We start from the raw sequence: 17,706 nt of genomic DNA on the forward strand, positions 1-17,706 counted from the left end.
AGCTGTAATTAGTCATAGCGATAGATACTTAATAAGTTACTCTATTTTGGAATTGGTACGTTCATAATAATGTTTTATGACTCTGTTAATGCTTCCAAGATAAACATTTAATGAAGGGCAAAAAACCTGTTTGCTTTGCATTATAAAAAAAATGCAGGTAGCTTTTTTTAATGTGTTTTATAAGCTAACAACATTTGGGTCCACAAAAACCATATGGCTTTCCAGCAGAACCTGCTACAGTGTTTTCTAAGTCTATACTTAGAACTGTTCATGGCTTCCAGTAAATCTGCAAGTTCCAACAGCGTTTTAGGTGAAAGGTGAGTTTCCCAGTCTCCTCGTAAGGCCTGTCTAAATTTCCATGTTGCTGTGCCTTAACCCAATCACATATCTGAGTTGGCTTTTTAATACCTCTGTAGTTACAGTAATCTGCAGTGTCGTCACAGCTATTTTCCATTTGATGCTTTTTCCTAGATATATTTGTGTTACTTAATGCCACACAAACAAGTGCGGGGCTTCGGGGTGAAAACAGACTTCCAGTGGTGTTACAAATATTCCTGATTTCTCTAAAAAAGAGGATCCAATAAACCAAATATAGTACATAGAAAAAAAAAAAAAAAAAAAAGGAAAAAAAAACCCACCTCATATTTCACTTTGTAATCATTAGCAGAGAAGTTGCTAAATATCTGACCTGAGGAGCATGAGTACTGTTAGTCCTTTTCCTTGCTTTGCCTCCCCTCCTCCCATTGAATAAGGCAGAAAAGACTATCACCTACATTCCTGTTTTCCAACCTTCCAAGAATATGTCAGTGGAAATAAATAAATTTTCACTTGATTTATTTCAGTTGATTGTTTGAGCTAATTTCTTTATAGTTTCATCAACAGTGTAATAAAAAAATAAGATTCAATATTAAATCCCTTGGGCAACATATCTATTTAATAGTTTTTAGTTTTGCAAAGCTTTAAAATCAATAGAAAACTTCCTGAATGCATTAATAAAGCCTGCTTTCTTCTCTATATTTAAATCACTCTCCCATGTCTGGTAAGCTGTCGTGGCTAATGTTGATTTTCCAAAGCTAATGAGGCCAAAATTCCATTTTAAATGCAAAAGTTTTGTCATCTGCTCTGCCTCTCAGTTGTCAGGGCCTTCAAAAAGTGATTTAATCTTATTTATAAATAAGTGGGAGCTCTTAATGCTCCCAGGAATAATTATGGTTATTGAGGTGTTATGACTGTAAACTTGGAGATTTTACCTCCCATATGGCTTAGTTCCCTCAGGACTGTTAAAAGACGAAGCCTAACCACCAAACTATTTTTCTGAGCTCAGCTAAGAGCAAGAAACTTGAAATAACACCAAGAGTTGTGAGAAAAACGTGCTCTGTCTGGACAGTTTTTCCTTTTTTCCTTTCCCCATTCCCTTCTGCTTTTAGTACCCCTCTGATGTCTCCTCAGAGTTGGCTTTATCAAACAGAGCTGCCTGTGGAACACTCTTGTCCCTCCTGCTGAGGAGCTGCCACTTAATCATGTGTACACCATTTGGGCCAAGCGTAGTGAGAATGTCTGAAAAGTTGAAATTTCCATTTTGTCTGCTGTATGATAACTTTCATGCTTCTGTGACTTGTGCGGAGATAATGCAGCTTTAGTCAAGTAGCAAACTGTAGATACGTGTCTAAACAAATGTTTAAAGTATATGTATAAAATGCCATGTTCTCAATTTTTAATATTTATTATTATAGATTTATTATTGTTATGATTATCAGATACAGGTGATAGCAACATATTTTCTGTGGCTTGATCTTTTAAAAAAATAGATTTTTCCAAAACATTTTTAAGGTACTAGCATCACTTTCACTAATGAAACCTTGCTATACTTACAGTATTCTAGATCCATACTCAATAAATGCCTGCATCCTCAATTCTTCAGGAAGATACTTACTTATAAAAGCAAAAGTACTCTTTCTATGACTGAAATTACACGTACATTTTTAGTACCTTTCTGTCTTTGTCTGTACTGTAACTAGACTTCCATGGAACGTGTGTACTTCCTCCAAATATTTTTAAAAAGGTTAGCAGAGTACAAGAGAAACCACTCCTCATGAAAACCTAAAGAATTTGGGAACTTGTGTTTTTACTCTTTGCAAAACTTCTGTGCCACATTAAAATGCTGCATCTATGTAACATGGTGTTAATTTCTCTGCGAATGGAAGGAAAGCCCTTCAAGGGACACAAATTTGCAATATCTTTCAACTTGTTCCATTGAGAATATAAAGGGGGAACGTCTGTCACTTCCTGAATTTGCAAGTGTTTGGGACCGATGCAAAACTGTGCCATCTCCACTGTAGCCTCTGGCAGTGCAGCTACTGGGCAAGAAATCTCCTCATGGTGCTATTCTGGCAGGTCCTGACCTGAAGAGTACAGAAGTACCAGAATGAGTAAGGACCTAGAGTGTTTTAAATGTGAGTGGCAGGGTTGTAGTAATAAACAAATAATCTTTAATCGACTTATAAACTGATTAAACGATAATGGTAGTGCAACAATGAGAATTTTGCTATAGCATTGTAACTTGGTGTAGTTATGGTTTATAAACACATATTAATTTGAAAAAAGCCATCTCCTTCCTTACTCTGGAAACAGATTACTTTGATTTGCTTCCTCAGAGCTGGTCAGAAGATGGGGATTGTTCTGTATCTCATCTTTCATCTTTTGTTACAGGGGTCCTGGGGGTGGTAGACCTTGGCCAAACCCAACTAATGCCAATTCTGTAAGTAAATATTTAAAATATATTAGACATCATCTTATATTTAGGGAAGTATTTCTCATAAATACACCAGAAAGAAAATTCCACATCATTCAACAAATAGAATACTGCATGCTTGATCTTTTTACCTGTAACCCTGATGCAGAGCAGGTACAGTGAGGAGGACATCTGAACAGAGAGCTCACTGACCTGCAAATACCCGAACTCTGTTCATAATCACACAACAGCTCTGCATCTTAACACCAGTTACAGCACTTCCATAACACAAAAGTTATTCTGGGGTGTATTTAAAATACATTTTAGCTTCCTTTAGCACAAGTAAAATGAGTTAGGTCAACACTATCTGGCCAGCAAGCTCTGCAGAAATCGCAGCTCGTTAAGATATGGCTTAATGTGTGCTCACATATTTTACATAACAAAAGCACATTTGCTGCTCTTAGCTAGGGAATATGGAATCATGAGCAATTGCTTGCAAGACATCAGCCATTTGTACATGCTTTTTGTAAAAAGCACTGCACTCAAATTTCATTGCAACAACTGCAAAATGAGGTAGTCTAATAGCAGCTTGAAGAAAGAGGAGGTCAGAGAGGCATCCCACATGAGCAACAGTGTCTGGTATTTCTTCAGAAAACACAAAGGTAAAGTTTTCATTTTCATTCAGTGATCATACATCATTAGTATAAAAATGTGTCCCTTTTTAGCACTTGCAGTTAGATAAGATGGGTCTGGCTTAACACACTAGCCTGGTTCTTTCTTTTGTTGTCAGTTCTCATTTTTTAATTCTGCTAATGACAATTGGGGGAAAAAAAAGAGCTGAAACTCTTCCTCAGTTTTCTTTTGCATGTATCCAACTAAAACAGATGTTAGGATATTTTTCAATTGATAGCTGAAATATTTTCATTCCATGAAATTAATTGAGAGGTCCAGTAATAGATGTATTTGTAAAAATGAGTTGGCTGACAAGTTGTCTACAACCTTATAAAGCATATTACCTTAATAATCTTACATCTTAACCTTTTACTAGACTGCAGATATTTACAGACCTTATTCTGGCTCCCACAATAAGAAGACTCTTGTAGTAGAGGCAAGAACTGGATTCATACTAGACCTTGTAATTGGTATCTTAAAAAAATGATGCTGTCTGTTACAAATGCATTCCTCACTTATGAAACAATGGAGAGCAGATACCAGATCTCAGCCTACAGACATTTAAGTGTCTGAATTATGTTATTCATATTAATTTCGTTAGAGTGACTACCAGGGCACAGTAATGGAATATTTTAATGTGAAGTATTGGGTACTGAATTTGCTTTGTGTCTATATTGCTACTTTTGCACTTGAACATACTTTCAACGACAAGGAGAGGTACTTGTTTTGTGAACAGTAGCTTTTTCCCATAATACTTAACTGTGTCTTGAAAAAAAATTAAGCAAATAAGCATTAATCTACAGCTGTACATAAATGTATGTATGGACTCCATCTCACTGCAGAAAAAATTACTGTATCATTTCTGTTGATATTACAGATACCTTATTCTTCAGCATCCCCTGGGAACTATGTAGTAAGTACACTTGTGTGTGTTTGCTGATTAGAATAGATGTTACATTTTATTTAGGCAAAGAAATAGCTGTCCAGATGTTAAGAAGAACCCTTGTGTATTCGTTGAGAACTGAACAACTGATCTGCACTTACGTTTTTTTTTCTGCCATCTACAGTGCATATGTTGATGTTCTTAACTAGAATCGTTATCAGTCTGGTCAAAATTGCCCTGAGTACTGTTTTATTTCAGCAAACATTTATATAACCAACGCAATACATTGTCTTCAATAATAAAGGACAAAAAACCCCCAGCTTTCTCAGTAACACAATATTGTGTATGAGTTTCTGAACTTCAAAAAAACATTTTAAGAATTAGAACAAGCTTTTCTCTCCCCAAAGATATACAAATCAGTCCTTATAGCTAACATTTTAAGGGAAATTATTCTTATAATTGCCTTCTGAAGACTTGAAAATTCTTTTTTTCTCCATAGTTTGTTATGCCTTCATTTTACAGACAGTGTCTTGATTTATTATGGATTAGTTGGTATCATTGTTTTTTCTTAGTCTGTACTTCCAAATGAAATAGTTAAAACTTTGTAATAGGCCCAGCTTTGATCTGTCATTCAAAAGAACACAAAATGCTAACCCTCTCTCTGAAATTTAGCAAATGCACTTTAGCTATCAACAGAATGTTTTTTATTGGAGCATATCCTGCTGTTTTTTTTCTCTATCCTGAGAGATTAACTTTGTTTATCCTTTTAGGCTCTTTATTGTTGTTGTTACTGTTGTACTTGGATTATTTATACTTCTGATGTACTCTTCTAAGGCGTATTGTTTCATCTGTTTTCATCACATGCTTAGTACTGGTGTCACAGGGTAACGAGGGAGAATTTTTATATATATATATATATATATATGTTGAATTCCAAATGCCTGTGGGTTGGTCAGGTTTCAGTAGACCTTTCTTCTGATATTTCATGTTTTATCACCTGAAGATTAGACAACTGCAGGGCATTGGCTTTAACCAGCATAAAACCTGAAGCTATTTCAGAATGTGGAAGTAGCAGGTCCTTCACCGTGAGGACATTATACCAGTGTTTTTTCATCTGTTTGTGCTGCTTATAGGTTTCTCTTACTTTCAGTTCTCGTAAGAGAGATGATCCTGCAGAGCTGAAGGATGAGTTCAAGAATGAGTTTGTTTTGTTTAGACAAAAGCAATTTCTTTTGTCCTTTATATAGACAATTAGCTGTGAAAAAGGTTATGATCCTCATAAGTGTCCATAACTGTAGTATTCATTTTGCCACATGTTTAGTGGAAGCAGTCCAAATCTGCTGATCTCCAAACCAGTTCTTTTAATACAGAACTTCATAAATTTCTCTCTATTGGGAAGAGGTTTCGTTCAGTTTGCTCAAGACATTAGTGATCAGTTATTGTTGCAGATTTTGAAGATTTTTTTTAATATTTGACTTCATATTCTCATTTTTTAGAAGTATGAAGTCCTGAGAAAACTAGAAAATAAGATACTATAGAAAATTACTTTAAAGAAGCAAACCTAAGTAAAATTCAAGTTGTAGAAGCAGATTCTGTTGTTTTAACTCACATCAAACCAAAGGTCAGCTGGGACAAATCACTTGGAGAAAAGAGGGCATGGCCATATTTCAGTGGATAGATAGAGGAGGAGCAAGAGTAAAGAGGTGATTTTACTTCTTTGAGTTACAGTGATGAGACTGATGCTGGAACATTGCATCTAATTGGCAACATTGAAGGGAAATAAAAAGATCTGCAAAGATGCAAGATTGAAGTGTAGGAGAAAATGCCTGAGCCTTGGTTCAGATGTGCTCTGTGAACTCCAGCCGTGCTAGTGGGAAAGGTTGCTGCCTGATTCCTTGTCCCCGCTCTTCTGCTGAATGTTACCACTCCTTCAGGTCTGCCACTGGAGTTCCCTGGATGAGTGACCCTCTTCATCCAAAATAACTGAAGTTGATTGAAGCATTTAAAGAACCAGGTCCTTGCTGAAGCACTCGAGTTGACCCAGAATAAGTGGAGGGACACTCACAGTGGGAGCTCCAAACAGAGCTGAGGCTGCCGCTAGCAGAGGACAGTGGTGAAGCAGCTGAGGTGGGCCAAGGGTTGAAATCTTCTGCCAGCATAACTGCTTGCACAGTGCATGTCTTGTCTGATGCTGAGAGAGTAGTCTTGCTTCAGAAAGGCTCACCACATTTTGGAAGAGGAATGCATGAACTCCAGCTATACAAACAGCTAAATAAGCAAAACTGGGGGGCAGTAGCTTGCAAGAGAGCAAGTATTTGGGGACAAGGTGTGGAATAGAGAGCTCTTAAAGCAGCCTTTTAGCCAAAGGATTTGGGATCTGGAACTACGCGCTTTGAGAGCTTAATGCGGTCAGTTTATCACACAGTTTTTGAGAAATAATTCCATTACGTATTAATATATTCTCAGAGTTGAAAATAGTTGATACCAAAAGACTTTCTAAGAGAAGTAAATATACAAACAATGAGAGTAAATACAAACTGAAAATCAGATGTGAAAGTTAGTAGTAAAGATAAGTAACTTTTCTAATAAATGACCAGTCAGTGGTTTCTACATCTCTTTAAATGATGCTGAAAAATGCATACAAACCTAAAAAAATCAAGTTAGTGAGCTTAGTGCACAAGTACATGGATAAAAAGTCATAGCCTGTGATGCCTAGGAGGTCATATATGTGATCCAGATGTCCCTTTGAATTTGGAGTCTGTAGCTGTGCAGCAGCAATGGGGGAATTTCTCATTGCTGAGGGTTGAATAGGCCTTTCACACAGTTTTGGCAAGCCCAATCTTAAGACATTTAATTTCTGATTCAGTTGTAATTTGGGAGGCGGAAAAAGCTATGAGATGAAGTTGTGATTATGCCTTGATTTTATAAGCTGCTCTGTGGGTTTCATGATGGAGCAAGCCTTTGTTCTTGCACGCTTTATGAAAGGTACTCGGTGACCTTGCTTAGTTCACAAACAAGGGGAAGCACAAGATCAAGAACTGGTAGGTGGGGTTGCATAGCAGGTCATAGAGGTATACATGTTTACTGACTGCAGGGATGTGCTGCTGCTTCTGGGTAAAAAATTACTGTTTCGTCTACAATTAACTGTGAGTTGATCACTGGCTAGCAGACAGAGATACTTCCCACTGCAAGGATTTTACGTGTACAAACCTGCAGAGGAGTGGTATCAGTCTGAAAGCTGATACATTACTGAGTTTGATTGTCTGAAAATAGTGTGTCCTAGTATGTTGCTGCTAGATGTTTTGTAAGAAATGTTAAGTAGTCCGTTGAGAAACAGTGTCTATTGTTTTAAATGCAAGACTTCTCTGCGTCATTCCAAAATACCTGAGTGAATTATAGCAGATCTCAGCAATGCCCTTGTAAGGAGACAGGAACAACCAAACCTTTATATTCAGTGCTGCTGAAAAAAATGTTTGTCTGGAACAGTATATCTGCTATTTTAAAATATAAGAAAAGATATAACAATATAGTAAGAGTCATATGGCAATGAAAATAATCATCTGTTGTTAGCAATCTGTATTTTATATAATGGAAAGTCAATATTTATTGACTTTTATTGACAGAGACATTTTTACCAAACTGGAAGTTGGTAGCTTTTCATGTTACTTAAAAATATTTGTGGATGTGGAAACATAGGAAGCAAGAAGTTACAGTTCTGTTTTTACTGAACAATTTGGACATTTAGAATAAAATTCATGGAGAAGTTTTTAAAGAACTTTCAAAAGCTTGTCTAACAGCCAGAGCAGTTTGTGTACAGTTCTTAGTCATAAACAGATTTGCAAAACAGAAATACCTTAACTGAGAAAACAGATGTTTCGTGATGGTTTTGGTGGGGCTTTTTTTGGTTTTATCTTTGATTTAGCAGTCTAGGCACGTGATATGACTGTACCCAGGATTATCCTGCCCCTTTTAATCCATCTGTCATTAATTTGAGAAGAAATTATGTATACAGATGTTATTTTAAAAATTGTAGGATATCATACAGACAGAATTAAGATGCCTATTGCATCGAGATACCAAGACTGCCTAAAAAAGAAAGCTTTCTTAAGGTGATTAGGCTCTTCTGTCCCCGTAGGACACCCCATTGTGTTGTGCTTAGCAAACATTGTTTACTCGACCATTGACTGTACAGAGTACAACAAAACAGAAATGCCAGCTGAAAAAACAGTGGTAATAGAAGTAGGTTTAGGGTATTAAATATAATTGTCTTAGGCCGTGCTCCAAGTATTTCTCTTGTCTGACTCACAGCATGACACAGAGTTATTGACTAATGGATCTTGTTGAGTCTGTATACCCACATACATCAGAAGTCTGTGCCAGAGCTCGCTGACCAATTACCTTGTCTTAATCTGTGATGAGCTGTTTCACTAGCTTATCAGAAAATATGCGTGTTTTTACCAGAGTAACTCATGATATTCATGATCTTTTTTTTTTTTTTCATTTATACTGTGTTCATTTTTTACTGCAGTATTTTTTCCCTTTCATGCTAACTGACATTTTCTGCTCTCTCTAGGGTCCTCCGGGAGGTGGAGGGCCACCAGGAACACCTATCATGCCTAGTCCTGCAGGTACTGAAATATGTTCGGAAATAATGAAAGATACTTTTAAGGGATTTTTAGGAGGTACACAAATTATTTTTCACACTTTGATTTTGATAATCAGATAACGATAAATTATTGCTTTTATACTTTCTATATCAGGTTTTTTCCTCCACTTTCACTTTTTTTCTCTCCCTGCTATGTTGTAGAGATACAAAGCACTGTATCTGCAGTTCAGAGTAATTAATTTCTCTGGCTTTTGATCCCATCTTTTCTTGCACCATTTCAGCAATACCAAGTTAAAAGCAAAAGAAGATGCAGTCTTTATTTGCTTTTACTAATGTTCTTTGGGACAATTCCACCAGTTTGGAAATCAGGAGATTGCCAAATCTGGTGAAACTTCCCTAAAGTATCCTATGGGATAGACCTGTCCAACATGTGGCTCTCGAGTGATGCGCTGCATCCCGTGGCAATGTCATCTGACTGACAGCAGGGTCATGCTGGACAGGTTGCTCTCCTCTGTCTTGTAATGGAGGAGTAAGGCCCCAGAGGAGCCATCATCATGTCCTACCAGTGATCTGTTCACAGAACTTCAACTGCCCCATTGTTTCCCTAAGTAACATGGTCTGTGTCTTGCAATTCAGACCACATGGAGATTTTGGCCATGCAAAAGATTGGCCACATTCCTACTAAGGTTTGAGGAAACGAGGGGTACAATGGGAGGACTCGAGATGGCTAGCTAGCTTCTCAGGGCTTGAAAGTGGTCAACTAGATGTAAGTATTCCTCTCCATCGATGTTCTGCAAAGCTTCTGATATGAAGGTGGAACTGTAGGATGTGGAGGATGCTGTCCCCTCCCATGGACATCATCAGAAATCTGATAGGATGAAACTAATTACATCTTGTGTAACCCAGTATTCAATAGCTACTCCTTTTGGCCAGTATCTGCCTTTGCAGCTCACTTTCACCAGCCAAGAGGGACCTGTTCACCTCAGTGATGTTGCAGCATCCTCAGTCCTTTTGTCCTACATGTTCTTGGTATCCTCTACAGCACAAGAGGGTCGGGAAGTTTCCTAACTAGCCATGAAAACTTCTTGCACCAATATAATACCTTCATTAAATATAATTCCAGGTCTTTAAAAAAATGCAACCTAAGATAAAGCATAGGGCTTCCTCGTTCATATTATTAGGGCAAAAGATAATTAGTGCAAGCTGGCATTTAAAAGTTAAGAGTCTCTTTTAACATAAAACAAACTTACGCATAGCCTGCATTTTTAAAAATAGCCAGCACTGCAGTTATGGCACATGTTAGGCTGTCTGTGTGCAGCTCAAATAAAGCTTCTGCTGCCAGTTGTTCTGATTTTCAGTTAGAGACTCAAAGATGTTTTGAGGCTCTGATTTCCAAAGTATGAAAACACTTAGAAATTGGCCACCTGAGAATTCTGCAAAGGTATTTACTTGCCTCTGAGACAAACCAGCTCTGAGGGTTCCCATGGCCCAACCAGCCTGTATGTATTTTTACATGAGCCAGCAGAACATGGGGAGAGCCAGGGATGTATGTTGCAAAAGGATCTGTTGGTTGAAGAACTTTTTGCCTACCTCATTGAATGTTAAAAATAACTTTTTATATGCTAATTTTACTTTGATAACTTTAGGCTAAGAGGTTTTTGTTCCCCCTCTTCCTCAAACAGCATATTTGAATGTTCTAGTGATATACATAGTGCCTGTATATAATGGAATTATTTACCCAGGTGAATTAATGCTTAGAAAACTGTCTTGGAAAGATTAAGGAATAGATAAAAACCTTGATTTTAACTTCCCAGTGTACATACAAATTCATTTTTGCGGGAGATCAGGCTGCATTCCCAGTTCCAACGCATTTTAATGGTTTCAGCTTTCTCACTTTCACTATTTCTAACTCAGAATTTCCCCATCACCTTGTCTTGGAAAAGGAATTACAGCTCAGCAATGGTTTTTATGTGTGTTGTTAATCTCAGGACTGGTTCAAAGAGGTGGAATGGTCTTTTGGAGGATCTAGGTACAAAGTACTAAACTATTCTTTATTCTTTCTGCAGATACTGATTTTCCAGAGCTGCCAATACTTTTTTTAATCATGCTGTCCCCTTAGGGTTGCATTTAGACTTTCCTTAGGTCATTCTCCTCTCAGTAAACTTTTTCATTACATGGCCTATCTCTTGTCAAGTTCCCTTGGGAAAGGTTTTTGCCCAATTTGTTTACTATCTGCTGCATTTTTTGCCTTCTCTTTCATGCAAATACTGATGAAAGGTTGTTAAGATTTTGTGTGTATTGGCAGCGAGGATAAACTAGAGATCAGAATGAATAATTTGTATCTACTGATGGTTCTTAGACTGGTTTCTTAAGTTCAACTTAAGTTTCAACCAGAAGAGTTTTCTGGGTTGACTCCTGTATTTCAACTCTGGAGGTGCTCCACCTGAAAGTTCATGTGCATCAATTGCAGGAAAAGTACTGAGAAACAACATAACGGCGTCATCGTCTGGCAAGGCCAAGTGAAACTCTTGGCAGAATTTACTAGCTTAAGCACCATGCTGTGCCAGGATGGTTTTGCTGGTGTTGGATTCAGGGTTTTTTTGAAGCATTGCACCACACTGTACCATGAAGATATATCAGCTAAAGCTGTCCTTGGAGTGAGGATCTTTGCACAATGTTCCACTGGGTAGTTATATATATCCAAAATCAAATAGACTGACATGGATAAGAATAAAAAATCTTGCAGGCCATATGATGAGAATCTCTTTATCATGTATTAATAGATGGAAAACAAATTACAGGAAGTATTGATAAGAAGGAAACTCCTGTTTTATAGAGAATATTGAAGATGAGTGAAGTAATGTGGACCTCCAGGAAAAAGGGTTTATGGAATTAAATAGTTACAGATACTTGGTGATTTATAAACCTTTTAACAGTCATGCATAAAACTGGAGTCTAGAAGTAGTCACTTAGGGACCATTGCAATTATTTCTTTTCATAGCTCTGTTGTGTAGTAGCAGTAGATAGAAAGGGAATGAAATCTTCTATTATATTACCACTGTGTATCAGTGATTCAGGCACAGAAATAATATGAACAAAATGACAGGAAGTGTATTAGATGAGTAGTTTTATTGAAAGGTATATATTAGCACTTAAAATAATCTCTTATTACAGATTCAACCAACTCTGGAGACAACATGTACACTTTAATGAATGCAGTACCACCTGGACCCAACAGACCTAATGTAAATATGAATCTAGTTATATACTTCTTTGAATTATACAGCCTTTTTTATCCAAGCACTACGTTTCCATCACATATCATTAATACTAAGTTTTTCATTTCTATGGGTGACACTTCAGTTGCTTCCCCCCGACCACATACGTTTTAATGTTTCCCAAATCAATCATGCCAATACATGCAAAATAATGATTGGAGCATATTCTTCTACATGGAAAAGACCTTAGAGGCTTCTGCATGTGGATCTTGGGGACAATATAGTTTGTCACACTGTGGTGCAATAGACTTCTGTGTGATAAGATGTCATCCTAGGAGCTGCCACTAAGCATTAGTTTCTGCAGGATTCATAGTTTTGTTATAAAAAATTACCTACCTTTGAAAAGGGATGAGAAGATTGCAGTATTATGTTGCCCTGATGTTCTGTAAAAAAGGATAAAATTAATGCCTCTGAGAAGAAACAAACTTCCCTGTTTAGCTGAATGAATGTTAAGAATGAAGCCTGTTGATAGCATTTAAGTGTTTACCTAATGAACTAGTTAACTTTTGACTATTTTAGTCTAAATTTCAGCAGTTCTAGAGCTGACAAAAGTCTGGATTCTTAGGCAGAACTTGTTTCTTCTGATCTTTCTCTATGCTTTCGGTTTTATTGTATTTCTCTGATTACAACCATATTTCATTTAATCATGATCCGTATTAGGGGCCTTTTGAAGAAAAGGCCAGTAGAACTTAAAAATATAGATACTTAGATATTGCTAAATCATTATATGGTGAATTTTAGAAATTTTTCTGTAATGTTAATGTCTTTAAGTTTTTGAAGAACTAAATTTAAGGCTAATAGCTGAAATTGGACAGAAACTGCTCATGCTGCAAAGGTAATGCAGAGTAGCCTGGCTGTCAGTATGGATAAGGTTAGGGTTTGAAAACTGTTAATTAATCACTTACTCATTGAAGAGAATCATAAAGCTGCCTGTAACTTCAATGGGAGTAGAGCTCAGTCACTACTAGCAAGTCTGAAAGTCATACATAAAGTGTTGAAGTAAATTACAAATTATTCCTAAATTATATTCCAGTTTACAGAGGTGAGAGTTTCCAAAAATCATGAAGGTAGCATTGGAAAAAGTGAACAAAAGCAATGATGTTTTTGTAGTCTTCTCCTGAAAGACTTTCAGTTGATTTGTGCATTCAGAGTCGGGACTGTGCATTTTTCCTTTATTTTTTTTTCCTGAGAAATATTTTCTTTTTACTAGATTATCTACAAAAACTTGTACAGTAATACCAGTTTTTAATGTCTGATCCTTTTGTAGTTTCCAATGGGGCCAGGGTCAGATGGACCTATGAGTGGACTGGGTGGAATGGATTCACATCATATGAATGGATCATTAGGTAATGGTAGTAACTATTATGAACACTGTGAATTTTCAATGACTAGTGCCATTTTCTATGACCAGTTCTTTGAGTTACATGGAAGACTGTATGTAAAAATCTTTTAAAAACTGAAAAAGCTGTATATGCCTCAACAAGAAGTATTAAGATACTTTTTAAGCATATGAGTTGGCATACATCGTGCAACATCTGGAAGAAAAATACAGCATTTTATTTACATAAGAGAGTATAGTTTTAATCCAGTTGACGAAAACCTGTCTAAAGCATACCATCATAGTAATGTAGAGGTGAAGATGTAAGAGCCATTTTTATTTACCTCTCTTCCTCTTTGAAAATCTTGGGAAGGTGTCATTATGACATGCCGGTGCACACTTACATCAATTACCTGGAAGTAAGTTATTACATATTTTGATGCATGTGTTAAGGTGGTTTTATCCCAACACTACGATGCCCTTATTGGTTCTATACTTAGCCATATGTCTGTTAGGTGTGAGTATTATTACTCCATCCCTATTAGCAGCTTCAGACAGATGCCAATTTTAATGCAGCTAAAAGAACATGAATTCATGTCAGGGCGTGCAGAAGCATGAGGAACAGCGTACTGCTTGACTTTTGACACTATGATTTTTGAAGGACTCATATCTAGACGAGAAGCCTTGCACAACTCTGCAAAAAACACAGACTGCTTTATCTCATGACCATCCCAGCAAACTCTTTCCTCTTACTTTTTGCTGGAAACATGATACTCTTGAAAGGCATTTAAGAAACAAGCCACAGCTAAATAAATTGCATTTATGCCTTCTTCTTCCATACCCACAAGGTAAATAAATACCTTGTTTTTATTTCTGCTCATACCCTAACACTGGGCCAGTAGCTCTGAATACAGTTCTTGTGTTCTCCTCACTTCTGTCTGCATGGAGGGTGGTCAGTCATGCAGGTAACAACAGGAGGGAACCTCAGGCTGCAAAGACTTGGGATCTCTTTCTTCTTCTATCCCCCTGGTCCACCAGTAAGGTTCTCCTCTACATCTGGGAGCTGGCCCTATGTCCACAGGGGCACCAGCAACACCCTGCTGAGCAGTGCTTTCCTTTATGGGGAGAAACCCAAGCAAGCTGGATACAGATCAGGCAGGCAGAAGCCAAGCTGCCAGTGTTCCCCTTGCTTCTATCCCCAAAGAAAGTCTCTGTCACCTTCCCAGCACAGGCGCATACAAACCTAAACTCCATACTGTTTAAGTCCGTACTACCATGGTGGGTGGAAATCTATCACTTGTAGCCCAAAAGTTGGAGGTTATGAGACAGGAGGTATAAACAGATAAAATGAAGGGAGAAATTCAAAGAGGCTGTGACAAGATGAGAAAAAACCTAAGCCGTCAAACCTCATTTAGCAGACACATTCTGAACAATTAAAATTCAGCAGTAGGCATCTATTTCCTAATAGAATTATCTTTTTTTCTAGGAAAGCATGTCCCTGAAATTCCTAGATTACTTTGCATAAGGACACCTTGTTATTTTACAGCCTTTCTTTACATATTACAGTCCTAAAATGGATTGTTGCTTTAATTAATAATGATGCACATTACATTCAAATAAATGAAAAACTGTGTAAAAAGTAATACACATCTTTTTTCTGTCACTTTCTATAGCCTGAGAATTATTTCCTAGCTAAAAGAAGAAATTAAATTGAAACAGTTCTGGAAGGATTTTATGTGTACCAAGCATTTGGTCAGTTATTTTCTCTGGTGAAAGCGATGAAGTGCTTACTCAAATTAATGATGACTGCTTGCTGGGGGGTAACTTCATATATAAACTGACACCTGAGTTCTTTAAGGAGAGAAGGACTGGGGGAAATGTGCTGCATTCATTTCCACACTGCAGTAGGCAGCTGTGTCTCATAATCAGGTGGATAAATTGGTCAAGATCCATCTTGAACTTCTCCAAATTCTTTGAGCACAACCCTTCTATTGGATATCTGTTCATAGCTCTGATGGTTAAAAGTCTTTTCCTGGTTTCTGCCAAAATTTATCCTTTGGGCCATGACAAAATAACTCTTTGCAACATTTATGTATCTGATGTATTTATAGAGAGAAATCATATTCCTTCTCAGCCTTAATTTGCCTGGCTAAGTATAGTAAGCTATTTCAGTCTCCTCCCACAACTCCATTTTCTTGTTTTTCTTGGATACTCTTCTAGTTTTGTATTCAGTATTCATCTAGAATTTTTCTTTCCTGAAAATAGGTGACCAGAGTTGTTTACTGTCTGTTGCTGCTAAAAATGGTTTTCTTGATAAATCCATCCTAAAGTCATATTTCCTTTATTCTTGCTTTTACCTAAGTGAGAGCTACAACATGTGAAAAAAATTCTTTTCGATAGTCTTGCACTCATTATATTTAATTTTATTTGGTTTCTGTTACTCTGGTCCTCATGATCATCTGCTTTCTTCTGAAAGATACTGTCATCATCAGTATTTGTAATGCATCAAAAATTGATGCCACTTCAGACAATTTCAGTAGTAAGCATCTGTTCCTGGGAGCAAAGACATTAATAACCCCCCCCCCAGCTGACCTTAGTGATAATAGTGGTCTTTTTTTTTCTCAGGAGTATCAACTTTTACTAGTTAGCCATGATTTTGCTTTTTTTTCCTCAAGCTGAAGCAACATTTCCCATAGGTGGATGGACCCCGAATTAATTGCAGTACCTGTACCCTACCATGGCTAAGAGGACAGGGAGGTTGCACATACAGTTTCTTGAGTTGTGCTGTGCTGTCTCATCCTGAAAGGGTGCCATCCAAATAACTGATACAGATCAGAAGTGTGTCCTTCATTCTTTTCTTGCTTTTTGCACCGGCTGTGTACACAGAGAAAAGACTAACATTGTTCGGTACTGACTGTAAACTTCTGCTAAGAGAGACACTGGGAAGGAAGTGAGATGATGTATGGTTGGTTGTATTTGAAAATATTGCTGTTATACTATATATTTACTATGAAAAAAAAATTCATAGGTTAACTTCAGCTCAAAACTAACTGAATACTTGTCTATTTTAATTTAAGGCTCAGGAGACATGGACAGTATTTCCAAAGTGAGTATCTGATCAAATATTTGGAATTTTTAGAATGTTTCACTCTAAACATATCTTCTTGTTCTCTATTACAAATCTTTTTGTTACATATCTACATTTTCTGCTTGTCAACTCTTTGGAGGCTGTGAAGACAGAATTAGTATTAATTGAAAATTTAAAACCAGTATAATCAATAGGAGTATAAGTAGACTTATTCCCTACTGCATAATGATGTGTATTAATGAATGTCATTAATTATATCCGGTTCATAATCTGATTGATCATGTTATAATCTTCCATACTGTTAAGACAAATGAATATAGTTCTAATAATCAATTCTAGTTAAATATAAATTTGGGAAAATGTCATTAGGATGTTACATTTGTGCACTGCATGATTGCTCTGTAAGGCAATGTTAATATCTTAATCATTAGTATAAGTTCCTAAAAGCTAGATTAAGAAGCAGTTTCAGAAGAAGCACTATTTTGGTATCACAACCATTAAATAGTTGGAAATGAATGAGAGTTTAACCTGGAGGGATTTTGCATCTACGAAAATAATACTGTGCTTGAATATTATGCTTCTTACATAAAAATACAACTACTACATATGTGATCATCATTAATTTAGGAATTAATGATCTTATTTGGTATTGATAAAGTGACATATATCTGTCCCCTGCAAAACACTATGTTTTGTACTCAGTGTTTTGAGGCGTAACTGACTAGAAGTAGTAAATGTATCACTACAACAATCTCCCTGCACTTCTGTACTTTTGATCTCTAAGTACAGAAATTGATAGAGAGATTGTTTCAGTTAAAATCTTATCATTTATTCATTTGTAGAAAAATTCTTAACAATCTTCCAAGAAAGGAGCGTACGTTTTTTTTGAGCATATCAACTGCCAGTATATTTTGGTTGCCCCAGGACCGAGTACCACGTTGCTGTCACTAGATCTCTCCCAGTGCAGACTTTGCCATTTCAGATCTACCTAAGGCTGCTCTGCACATGCTCCAGTCACACTAGGGACCTTGTTGTAGGTCTGTTCTCAGGAGCTATGATGAGATGCCAACATGTAGGGAACAAAATGCTCACCTAAATTCCCACGGGTGAACACAGAAGTTTGTAGTCTG

General features: G+C 36.9%; 1 protein-coding gene across 11 annotated transcripts in view; it reads left to right on the forward strand.

Moving 5' to 3' along the window:
• Window positions 1–17,706, forward strand: part of SSBP2 (single stranded DNA binding protein 2) — a 204,999-nt gene that overhangs the window by 166,990 nt on the left and 20,303 nt on the right. For 5 of the 11 annotated variants that reach the window (XM_074813282.1, XM_074813286.1, XM_074813280.1 and 2 more), the window contains 6 exons: window positions 2,710–2,758; window positions 4,281–4,316; window positions 8,860–8,914; window positions 12,067–12,137; window positions 13,438–13,522; window positions 16,566–16,594. In XM_074813282.1, the coding sequence (XP_074669383.1) occupies window positions 2,710–2,758; window positions 4,281–4,316; window positions 8,860–8,914; window positions 12,067–12,137; window positions 13,438–13,522; window positions 16,566–16,594 (325 nt within the window). The remainder of the gene's footprint in view (window positions 1–2,709; window positions 2,759–4,280; window positions 4,317–8,859; window positions 8,915–12,066; window positions 12,138–13,437; window positions 13,523–16,565; window positions 16,595–17,706) is intronic. The other 6 variants (XM_074813287.1, XM_074813281.1, XM_074813288.1 and 3 more) reach the window with 2 other exon arrangements.

The sequence above is a fragment of the Strix aluco genome, chromosome Z (assembly GCF_031877795.1).
Source record: "Strix aluco isolate bStrAlu1 chromosome Z, bStrAlu1.hap1, whole genome shotgun sequence".
Classification (NCBI taxonomy): domain Eukaryota; kingdom Metazoa; phylum Chordata; class Aves; order Strigiformes; family Strigidae; genus Strix; species Strix aluco.